At 50.6% G+C, this 12,794-nt stretch overlaps 1 protein-coding gene across 1 annotated transcript in view; it reads right to left on the bottom strand.

Annotated features, from left to right (window-relative positions):
- Window positions 1–8,291, bottom strand: part of NRBP2 (nuclear receptor binding protein 2) — a 286,650-nt gene extending 278,359 nt beyond the window's left edge. Inside the window, exon 1 of the mRNA XM_068238202.1 lies at window positions 8,144–8,291. Coding sequence (XP_068094303.1) covers window positions 8,144–8,164 — 21 coding nt within the window. The 5' untranslated portion in view covers window positions 8,165–8,291. The remainder of the gene's footprint in view (window positions 1–8,143) is intronic.
- Window positions 8,292–12,794: the final 4,503 nt, after the last annotated feature.

Genomic DNA, 12,794 nt, shown 5'->3' with positions numbered 1-12,794 from the left:
TCACCTCCCTCCCCAGTGATCGGTGTATACAGCAGAGCTCCTCACCTCCCTCCCCAGTGATCAGTGTATACAGCAGAGATCCTCACCTCCCTCCCCAGTGATCAGTGTATACAGCAGAGCTCCTCACCTCCCTCCCCAGTGATCGGTGTACACAGCAGAGATCCTCACCTCCCTGCCCAGTGATCGGTGTATACAGCAGAGCTCCTCACCTCCCTCCCCAGTGATCAGTGTATACAGCAGAGATCCTCACCTCCCTCCCCAGTGATCGGTGTATACAGCAGAGATCCTCACCTCCCTCCCCAGTGATCAGTGTACACAGCAGAGATCCTCACCTCCCTGCCCAGTGATCGGTGTATACAGCAGAGATCCTCACCTCCCTCCCCAGTGATCGGGGTATACAGCAGAGCTTCTCACCTCCCTCCCCAGTGATCAGTGTATACAGCAGAGCTCCTCACCTCCCTCCCCAGTGATCGGTGTATACAGCAGAGATCCTCACCTCCCTCCCCAGTGATCGGTGTATACAGCAGAGATCCTCACCTCCCTCCCCAGTGATCGGTGTATACAGCAGAGATCCTCACCTCCCTGCCCAGTGATCGGTGTATACAGCAGAGCTCCTCACCTCCCTCCCCAGTGATCGGTGTATACAGCAGAGCTCCTCACCTCCCTGCCCAGTGATCAGTGTATACAGCACAGATCCTCACCTCCCTCCCCAGTGATCAGTGTATACAGCAGAGATCCTCACCTCCCTTCCCAGTGATCAGTGTAAACAGCAGAGATCCTCACCTCCCTCCCCAGTGATCAGTGTATACAGCAGAGCTCCTCACCTCCCTCCCCAGTGATCGGTGTATACAGCAGAGATCCTCACCTCCCTCCCCAGTGATCAGTGTACAGCAGAGATCCTCACCTCCCTCCCCAGTGATCAGTGTATACAGCAGAGCTCCTCACCTCCCTCCCCAGTGATCAGTGTATACAGCAGAGCTCCTCACCTCCCTCCCCAGTGATCGGTGTACACAGCAGAGATCCTCACCTCCCTGCCCAGTGATCGGTGTATACAGCAGAGCTCCTCACCTCCCTGCCCAGTGATCAGTGTATACAGCAGAGCTCCTCACCTCCCTGCCCAGTGATCAGTGTATACAGCACAGATCCTCACCTCCCTCCCCAGTGATCAGTGTATACAGCAGAGATCCTCACCTCCCTCCCCAGTGATCGGTGTATACAGCACAGATCCTCACCTCCCTCCCCAGTGATCAGTGTATACAGCAGAGATCCTCACCTCCCTTCCCAGTGATCAGTGTAAACAGCAGAGATCCTCACCTCCCTCCCCAGTGATCAGTGTATACAGCAGAGCTCCTCACCTCCCTCCCCAGTGATCGGTGTATACAGCAGAGATCCTCACCTCCCTCCCCAGTGATCAGTGTACAGCAGAGATCCTCACCTCCCTCCCCAGTGATCAGTGTATACAGCAGAGCTCCTCACCTCCCTCCCCAGTGATCGGTGTATACAGCAGAGCTGTAGAGTGTAAAGGTGACCATACACCTCTTGACTTGGCGGGGAATATCGGGACGAGTCATGAATGCCATGAAGCCCCTGCCATGTGCTCTGCGCCAGTGGCGGGTACACCACTATTGGAGGAGCGGGAAGCAGAAGACAGATGGGCACCGTGGTGGGCGACACAGGACAAGTGATGTATAAATAAACACAGGGGGCACATTTATACACTAGGGGGCAGCGGCGAGGCAACGGACTCGGCCGATTCCAGAGAGATGTCATGCTGAAATTGATCTGGAATCGGCCTGCGGTGTTTGGGCAGCCAACAGATCTCTAATCAGATTCCATCAGAGAGTTGTCTCTTGTTTGAATCTGCCCATCATTGCCTGATATGTGGCTACATTTATCTAGATTTAGCCAGTGACAGTTAATGCACCACCAAGCAGGCAACAAGGACAGACATCGGGCACAGGCAGTGGGCACAGGCAATGGGAACAGGCAGCAAGGACAGACATCGGGCACAGGCAACGGGCACAGGCAGCAAGGACAGACATCGGGCACAGGCAGTGGGCATAGACAGCAGGCACAGAAATCGGGCACAGGCAGCAAGGACAGACATCGGGCACAGGCAACAGGCACAGGCAGCAAGGAGACATCGGGCACAGGCAGCAGGCATAGACAGCAAGCACAGGCTGCGCGCATAGACAGCAAGGCATTGGGCACAGGTAGTGGGCACAGGCAGCGGGCATAGACAGCAAGCACAGGCAGCAAGGAGACATCTGGCACAGGTAGTGGGCACAGGCTGCGCGCATAGACAGCAAGGCATCGGGCACAGGCAGTGGGCATAGACAGCAAGCACAGGCAGCAAGGAGACATCAGGCACAGGTAGGGGGCACAGGCAGCAGGCATAGACAGCAAGCACAGGCTGCGCGCATAGACAGCAAGGCATTGGGCACAGGTAGTGGGCACAGGCAGCGGGCATAGACAGCAAGCATTGGCAGCAAGGAGACATCGGGCACAGGTAGTGGGCACAGGCTGCGCGCATAGACAGCAAGGCATCGGGCACAGGCAGTGGGCATAGACAGCAAGCACAGGCAGCAAGGAGACATCAGGCACAGGTAGGGGGCACAGGCAGCAGGCATAGACAGCAAGGCATTGGGCACAGGTAATGGGCATAGACAGCAAGCACAGGCAGCAAGGAGACATCGGGCACAGGTAGTGGGCACAGGCTGCGCGCATAGACAGCAAGGCATCGGGCACAGGCAGTGGGCATAGACAGCAAGCACAGGCAGCAAGGAGACATCAGGCACAGGTAGGGGGCACAGGCAGCAGGCATAGACAGCAAGGCATCGGGCACAGGCAGTGGGCATAGACAGCAAGCACAGGCAGCAAGGAGACATCAGGCACAGGTAGGGGGCACAGGCAGCAGGCATAGACAGCAAGGCATTGGGCACAGGTAGTGGGCATAGACAGCAAGCACAGGCAGCAAGGAGACATCGGGCACAGGTAGTGGGCACAGGCTGCGCGCATAGACAGCAAGGCATCGGGCACAGGCAGTGGGCATAGACAGCAAGCACAGGCAGCAAGGAGACATCAGGCACAGGTAGGGGGCACAGGCAGCAGGCATAGACAGCAAGCACAGGCTGCGCGCATAGACAGCAAGGCATTGGGCACAGGTAGTGGGCACAGGCAGTGGGCATAGACAGCAAGCACAGGCAGCAAGGAGACATCGGGCACAGGTAGTGGGCACAGGCAGTGGGCATAGACAGCAAGCACAGGCAGCAAGGAGACATCAGGCACAGGTAGGGGGCACAGGCAGCAGGCATAGACAGCAAGCACAGACAGTGGGCACAGGCAGCAATTTTCATCTGATTTGATAACAGAGCAGACTCTTATGCCTTCAGTACAGTCTGTACAGACATCCTGCTGGACAAGCTTGCAGAGCTCAGAGATGACTCTTCTCTCTGCCCATGGGTCAAGGAGTTTCTCTCCAGCAGAAAGCAACGGGTTAAGCTTGGTATAAACTTCAGAGAGTTATCAGTGCAGTGGGAAGGACCATCGGATCACCTCTACCACTTCCAGACCTCCTCCATACCGCTAGAATGAAGACAAGGGCCTGAAGGATTTCCCCTGGCCCCTCCCACTTGGGCAGCCGCTTCCTAGAGCTCCTCCCATCCGGTCGCTGCTACAGGAACATCCCCTGAAGAACCACCAGTGGCAGGAGCACCTTCTTCCCCCAAGCTGTCCTCCTGGAAAACTCCAGTCCCCCCGTCAGGTACGCCCGCCTGCGGCATTTCATCCCCCCGGACAGCTCAGCACCCAGCCGCCCACACTGCACTCCCTAGCACCACTGAGCAGCACTGCCCCTCACCCTGGTACAGTCCCAAGCTTGTCCCCTCTACTGTATGCTCTCCTAGTTTTCCTGTCTCATCTGTACATCTCCCATGTTGTCAGTGTTGTCTGTCATCTGCTAACTGACATTGCCACGGGAACCACAAACAGCTCCGGTACGACATTCATGGTTCTTGGCGAATACATACATTCTGATTCTGAGGTATGGGTACAGGTATGGATACGCTATCGGTGCAGGATGAAGTATCACATGAATACTTCTTTGTGAATTGCTGTGTGTAGTTTATAGGCTTCTGCTTCACTAAATCTTCTCTTAGGAAGTGTTGAGACGATTAATAAAGAAAACATTTGAGGCAATGACTTAATCGGCACATTAATAACAGCGGCCACGCCAGTGTTATGGTAATCATGTCATTAATGTTTTCCTAATCAGAGGTGTTGTATGAACGGGCGTGCGCAATCCACACATAACTGGTTTGTTAGCTGCACAGCAGTACCACACAGATCAATTGTGCTGATTGCTGCAGATGATTGTTTTACACTGATCCCTGCACAGATATGCTGCCTGGCTCTCTGTATACTGTATTTACTCGCATATAAGTCTCATTTTTCAGCACAAAACATGAGCTGAAAAGTTCCCCCCGCGGCTTATATGCGAGTCAGTGGAGCAGAATGGATGGTGGAGCAGGTTATGTTACTGGCAGAGGCGTGTAAGGATTGTGCACTAGTGATCCTGCTCTTACCAGCTGGCTTCCCTGCTGTGTCTGTGCCCCCCCCCCCCTCATCCCCTGCAACATGGTGTGCAGAGTGCGCTGCTCCTGTGGAGCAGAGCGTGCAAGCAAGCATACTTCCTGTGCAGCAGAGTGCGCTGCTCAAGACTTCCTGTGGAGCAGAGCGTGCAAGCGAGCAGACTTCCTGTGGAGCAGAGTGTGCAAGCGACAGACTTCCTGTGGAGCGGAGCGTGCAAGCGAGCAGACTTCCTGTGGAGCAGAGCGTGCAAGCCAGCAGACTTCCTGTGGAGCAGAGCGTGCAAGCGAGCAGACTTCCTGTGGAGCAGAGCGTGCAAGCGAGCAGACTTCCTGTGGAGCAGAGCATTGCAAGCGAGCAGACTTCCTGTGGAGTGGAGCGTGCAAGCGAGCAGACTTCCTGTGGAGCAGAGCGTGCAAGCGAGCAGACTTCCTGTGGAGCAGAGCGTGCAAGCGAGCAGACTTCCTGTGGAGCAGAGCGTGCAAGCGAGCAGACTTCCAGTGGAGCAGAGCATTGCAAGCGAGCAGACTTCCAGTGGAGCGGAGCGTGCAAGCGAGCAGACTTCCTGTGAAGCAGAGCGTGCAAACGAGCAGACTTCCTGTGGAGCAGAGCGTGCAAGCGAGCAGACTTCCTGTGGAGCAGAGCGTGCAAGCGAGCAGACTTCCTGTGGAGCAGAGCGTGCAAGCGAGCAGACTTCCTGTGGAGCAGAGCGTGCAAGCGAGCAGACTTCCTGTGGAGCAGAGCATGCAAGCGAGCAGACTTCCTGTGGAGCGGAGCGTGCAAGCGAGCAGACTTCCTGTGGAGCAGAGCATGCAAGCGAGCAGACTTCCTGTGGAGCGGAGCATGTAAGCGAGCAGACTTCCTGTGGAGCGGAGCATGTAAGCGAGCAGACTTCCTGTGGAGCGGAGCGTGCAAGCGAGCAGACTTCCTGTGGAGCGGAGCGTGCAAGCGAGCAGACTTCCTGTGGAGCATGTAAGCAATGTGTCAGGGGTGCAATGATCGGGTATTCTTCCTGTGTGGCAATCGCCGTCTCATATCTATGACCCCATCTAGTGGCGTCTTGAGACACAACTATTGTCCTTGTGGCACATCTGGCTATGGGAAGGGGGCTGACTTGTACTGAGGGAACCTCTGGCTACTGTGGAGGGGGCTATATTAGGGAGGGGGATTATACGCGAGTCAATCACTTTTTCCTGTTTTCTGGAGGTAAAGTGGGTACTTCGGCTTATACGCGGGTCGGCTTATATGTTTATACGCCATTTGAGTGCCACCAGGAACTGACACATGTACACAGTGCTCCACCAGTAACTGACACATGTACAAAGTGCTCCACCAGTAACTGACACATGTACAAAGTGCTCCACCAGTAACTGACACATGTACACACACTGCTCCACCAGGAACTGACACATGTACACACACTGCTCCACCAGTAACTGACAGATGTACACACACTGCTCCACCAGTAACTGACAGATGTACACACACTGCTCCACCAGTAACTGACACATGTACAAAGTGCTCCACCAGTAACTGACACATGTACAAAGTGCTCCACCAGTAACTGACACATGTACACACACTGCTCCACCAGTAACTGACAGATGTACACACACTGCTCCACCAGTAACTGACACATGTACACAGTGCTCCACCAGGAACTGACAGATGTACACACACTGCTCCACCAGTAACTGACAGATGTACACACACTGCTCCACCAGTAACTGACACATGTACACAGTGCTCCACCAGTAACTAACAGATGTACACACACTGCTCCACCAGTAACTGACACATGTACACACACTGCTCCACCAGGAACTGACACATGTACACACACTGTTCCACCAGTAACTGACACATGTACACAGTGCTCCACCAGTAACTGACAGATGTACACACACTGCTCCACCAGTAACTGACAGATGTACACACACTGCTCCACCAGTAACTGACACATGTACACAGTGCTCCACCAGTAACTGACAGATGTACACACACTGTTCCACCAGTAACTGACAGATGTACACACACTGCTCCACCAGTAACTGACACATGTACACAGTGCTCCACCAGTAACTGACACATGTACACAGTGCTCCACCAGTAACTGACACATGTACACAGTGCTCCACCAGTAACTGACACATGTACACAGTGCTCCACCAGTAACTGACACATGTACACACACTGCTCCACCAGAAACTGACACATGTACACACACTGCTCCACCAGAAACTGACACATGTACACACACTGCTCCACCAGGAACTGACACATGTACACAGTGCTCTACCAGTGACTGACACATGTACACAGTGCTCCACCAGTAACTGACACATTTACACACACTGCTCCACCAGTAACTGACACATGTACACAGTGCTCCACCAGTAACTGACACATGTACACACACTGCTCCACCAGTAACTGACACATGTACACACACACTGCTCCACCAGTAACTGACAGATGTACACACACTGCTCCACCAGTAACTGACAGATGTACACACACTGCTCCACCAGTAACTGACACATGTACACACACTGCTCCACCAGTAACTGACACATGTACACACACTGCTCCACCAGGAACTGACACATGTACACACACTGTTCCACCAGTAACTGACACATGTACACAGTGCTCCACCAGTAACTGACAGATGTACACACACTGCTCCACCAGTAACTGACACATGTACACAGTGCTCCACCAGTAACTGACAGATGTACACACACTGTTCCACCAGTAACTGACAGATGTACACACACTGCTCCACCAGTAACTGACACATGTACACAGTGCTCCACCAGGAACTGACACATGTACACAGTGCTCCACCAGGAACTGACACATGTACACACAGTGCTCCACTAGTAACTGACACATGTACACAGTGCTCCACCAGTAACTGACACATGTACACACACACAGCACTCCACCAGTAACTGACACATGTACACAGAGCTCCACCAGTAACTGACACATGTACACAGTGCTCCACCAGTAACTGACACATGTACACAGTGCTCCACCAGTAACTGACACATGTACACACTCTGCTCCACCAGTAACTGACACATGTACACACACTGCTCCACCAGGAACTGAAACATGTACACACACTGCTCCACCAGGAACTGACACATGTACACACACTGCTCCACCAGTAACTGACAGATGTACACACTCTGCTCCACCAGTAACTGACAGATGTACACACTCTGCTCCACCAGTAACTGACACATGTACACAGTGCTCCACCAGTAACTGACAGATGTACACACTCTGCTCCACCAGTAACTGACACATGTACACAGTGCTCCACCAGTAACTGACACATGTACACAGTGCTCCACCAGTAACTGACACATGTACACACACAGCACTCTGGCAGTTTATGACTTTAGCCAGGAAGGGGTTACGGGAAGTGGGATCCGCCAGCCCCCCCCCCCCCCCCCACCTGTTGGCACCCAGCAGGCGGCACGGACCTCCCTTGGCAGGCAGGCAGCGGAAGGGTTAATAGGCAGATTGTTGCCTCTCTTACCTCTGCCGTGTGATGAGCCATCCTGCCCTCCCAGATGTGGGCTGTGCGCTCCCTGGAGACTGGCAGGTCCCCCCCGCCGCCGGGTCACACGGGGATCAGATGTATATGTGCAGCCGCCCAGCACAGCCGTCACCCTCCTCTGTGCATCTCCTGCATACAGCTGTCTGTGTGCAAAGCAACGATCTAGGCTTATTATATCTATGTAGCTGCAGCGCCCCCTGCTGGAGGAGAGGAGCAACAGCAGCACTCTCTCCTCTTCCCATTCCTTGTCAATGGACAGAAAGGTGCGAGGAGATTGTTTACAGAGACGTAACGTGACCACCGGCGGCAGCAACAACATCCACCCCCGGAGAAGAGAATATGCCTTCACCAAAAACACTTCACCAAACAACCACAACTCTGCCTTCACCAACAACAACACTGCCTTCACCAAATACACCTCACCGAACAACAACAGCCCTGCCTTCACCAAATACACCTCACCGACCAACAACTCTGCCTTCACCGAATACACCTCACCGAACAACCACAACTCTGCCTTCACCAAATACACCTCACCGACCAACAACTCTGCCTTCACCGAATACACCTCACCGAACAACCACAACTCTGCCTTCACCAAATACACCTCACCGACCAACAACTCTGCCTTCACCGAATACACCTCACCGAACAACCACAACTCTGCCTTCACCAAATACACCTCACCGACCAACAACTCTGCCTTCACCGAATACACCTCACCGAACAACCACAACTCTGCCTTCACCAAATAAATACCCAAATAAATACACCTCACCAAACAACCACAACTCTGCCTTCACTAGAGTGACCAGATTTTTGTAGGCTCAACCTGGGACGGGGGGGAATTGAGGGGGGGGGGTGGGCGCGGCGAAAAATAGGGGGTGCGGCGCGCACGGCGCGCCGCGCTGAAAAAATGGGCGTGGTCATGACATTCTATGGGCGGAGCTAACGTAATGATGCAACAGCGAGGCATAAGAAAGCAGTGTTTACGCCGTGATGTGGTCAAACGTGGATTCACATCGTAGGTGTGCAGAAACTGTGTGATGCTAATAGTATGCCATAACCCCAAAGCAGCAAACACAGCCAACTATGACCATTAAATAATAAATGCAGCAACAGTTACCCCAGACACCACAAAATAAACGCAATGGGCAACATTTCAGCACAAAATAAACGCAATGCGGGCAAACATGTCAGTACAAAATAACCGCAATGCGGGCAACATGTCAGTACAAAATAAACGCAATGCGGGCAACATGTCAGTACAAAATAACCGCAATGCGGGCAAACATGTCAGTATAAAATAACCGCAATGCGGGCAACATGTCAGCACAAAATAAACGCAATGCGGGCAAACATGTCAGTACAAAATAACCGCAATGCGGGCAACATGTCAGTACAAAATAACCGCAATGCGGGCAACATGTCAGTACAAAATAACCGCAATGCGGGCAAACATGTCAGTACAAAATAACCGCAATGTGGGCAAACATTTCAGCACAAAATAAACGCAATGTGGGCAAACATGTCAGTACAAAATAAACGCAATGGGGGCAAACATGTCAGTACAAAATAAACGCATTGCGGGCAAACATGTCAGTACAAAATAAACGCACTGCAGGCAAACATGTCAGTACAAAATAAACGCAATGGGGGCAAACATGTCAGTACAAAATAAACGCATTGCGGGCAACATGTCAGCACAAAATAAACGCATTGCAGGCAACATGTCAGCATAAAATAAACGCAATGGGGGCAAACATGTCAGCATAAAATAAACGCAATGCGGGCAACATGTCAGTACAAAATAAACGCAATGCGGGCAAACATGTCAGTACAAAATAAACGCAATGCGGGCAAACATGTCAGTACAAAATAAACGCAATGTGGGCAAACATGTCAGTACAAAATAAACGCAATGCGGGCAACATGTCAGTACAAAATAAACGCAATGCGGGCAAACATTTCAGTACAAAATAAACGCAATGTGGGCAAACATGTCAGTACAAAATAAACGCACTGCGGGCAAACATGTCAGTACAAAATAAACGCAATGGGGGCAAACATGTCAGTACAAAATAAACGCAATGCGGGCAACATGTCAGTACAAAATAAACGCAATGCGGGCAACATGTCAGTACAAAATAAACGCAATGCGGGCAAACATTTCAGTACAAAATAAACGCAATGTGGGCAAAAATGTCAGTACAAAATAAACGCAATGGGGGCAAACATGTCAGTACAAAATAAACGCAATGGGGGCAAACATGTCAGTACAAAATAAACGCAATGGGGGCAAACATGTCAGTACAAAATAAACGCATTGCGGGCAACATGTCAGTACAAAATAAACGCAATGGGGGCAAACATGTCAGTACAAAATAAACGCAATGGGGGCAAACATGTCAGTACAAAATAAACGCAATGGGGGCAAACATGTCAGTACAAAATAAACGCACTGCAGGCAAACATGTCAGTACAAAATAAACGCAATGGGGGCAAACATGTCAGTACAAAATAAACGCATTGCGGGCAACATGTCAGCACAAAATAAACGCATTGCAGGCAACATGTCAGCATAAAATAAACGCAATGGGGGCAACATGTCAGCATAAAATAAACGCAATGCGGGCAACATGTCAGTACAAAATAAACGCAATGCGGGCAACATGTCAGTACAAAATAAACGCACTGCGGGCAAACATGTCAGTACAAAATAAACGCAATGTGGGCAAACATGTCAGTACAAAATAAACGCAATGCGGGCAACATGTCAGTATAAAATAAACGCACTGCGGGAAAACATGTCAGTACAAAATAAACGCAATGGGGGCAAACATGTCAGTACAAAATAAACGCAATGCGGGCAACATGTCAGTATAAAATAAACGCACTGCGGGAAAACATGTCAGTACAAAATAAACGCATTGCGGGCAAACATGTCAGTACAAAATAAACGCACTGCGGGCAAACATGTCAGTACAAAATAAACGCAATGGGGGCAAACATGTCAGTACAAAATAAACGCATTGCAGGCAACATGTCAGCATAAAATAAACGCAATGGGGGCAACATGTCAGCATAAAATAAACGCAATGGGGGCAACATGTCAGCATAAAATAAACGCAATGCGGGCAACATGTCAGTACAAAATAAACGCAATGTGGGCAAACATGTCAGTACAAAATAAACGCAATGCGGGCAACATGTCAGTATAAAATAAACGCACTGCGGGAAAACATGTCAGTACAAAATAAACGCATTGCGGGCAAACATGTCAGTACAAAATAAACGCACTGCGGGCAAACATGTCAGTACAAAATAAACGCAATGGGGGCAAACATGTCAGTACAAAATAAACGCATTGCAGGCAACATGTCAGCATAAAATAAACGCAATGGGGGCAACATGTCAGCATAAAATAAACGCAATGCGGGCAACATGTCAGTACAAAATAAACGCAATGCGGGCAACATGTCAGTACAAAATAAACGCAATGGGGGCAAACATGTCAGTACAAAATAAACGCACTGCGGGCAAACATGTCAGTACAAAATAAACGCACTGCGGGCAAACATGTCAGTACAAAATAAACGCAATGCGGGCAAACATGTCAGTACAAAATAAACGCATTGCGGGCAAACATTTCAGCACAAAATAAACGCATTGCAGGCAACATGTCAGCATAAAATAAACGCAATGGGGGCAACATGTCAGCATAAAATAAACGCAATGCGGGCAAACATGTCAGTACAAAATAAACACAATGCGGGCAAACATGTCAGTACACAATAAACGCAATGCGGGCAAACATATCAGTACAAGATAAACGCACTGCGGGCAAACATGTCAGTACAAAATAAACGCAATGCGGGCAAACATGTCAGTACAAAATAAACGCAATGCGGGCAAACATGTCAGTACAAAATAAACGCAATGGGGGCAAACATGTCAGTACAAAATAAACGCACTGCGGGCAAACATGTCAGTACAAAATAAACGCACTGCGGGCAAACATGTCAGTACAAAATAAACGCACTGCGGGCAAACATGTCAGTACAAGATAAACGCACTGCGGGCAAACATGTCAGTCCAAGATAAACGCACTGCGGGCAAACATGTCAGTACAAGATAAACGCACTGCGGGCAAACATGTCAGTACAAGATAAACGCACTGCGGGCAAACATGTCAGTACAAGATAAACGCACTGCGGGCAAACATGTCAGTACAAGAAAAACGCACTGCGGGCATACATGTCAGTACAAGATAAACGCACTGCGGGCAAACATGTCAGTACAAGATAAACGCACTGCGGGCAAACATGTCAGTACAAGATAAACGCACTGCGGGCAAACATGTCAGTACAAGATAAACGCACTGCGGGCAAATATGTCAGTACAAGATAAACGCACTGCGGGCAAATATGTCAGTACAAGATAAACGCACTGCGGGCAAATATGTCAGTACAAGATAAACGCACTGCGGGCATACATGTCAGTACAAGATAAACGCACTGCGGGCAAACATGTCAGTACAAGATAAACGCACTGCGGGCAAACATGTCAGTACAAGATAAACGCACTGCGGGCAAACATGTCAGTACAAGATAAACGCACTGCGGGCAAA

This window comes from Hyperolius riggenbachi, chromosome 5 (genome assembly GCF_040937935.1).
Source record: "Hyperolius riggenbachi isolate aHypRig1 chromosome 5, aHypRig1.pri, whole genome shotgun sequence".
Lineage (NCBI taxonomy): Eukaryota > Metazoa > Chordata > Amphibia > Anura > Hyperoliidae > Hyperolius > Hyperolius riggenbachi.
The sequence above is the reverse complement of the archived record's forward strand: the minus strand, read 5'-3'. Positions and strand labels throughout refer to the sequence as shown.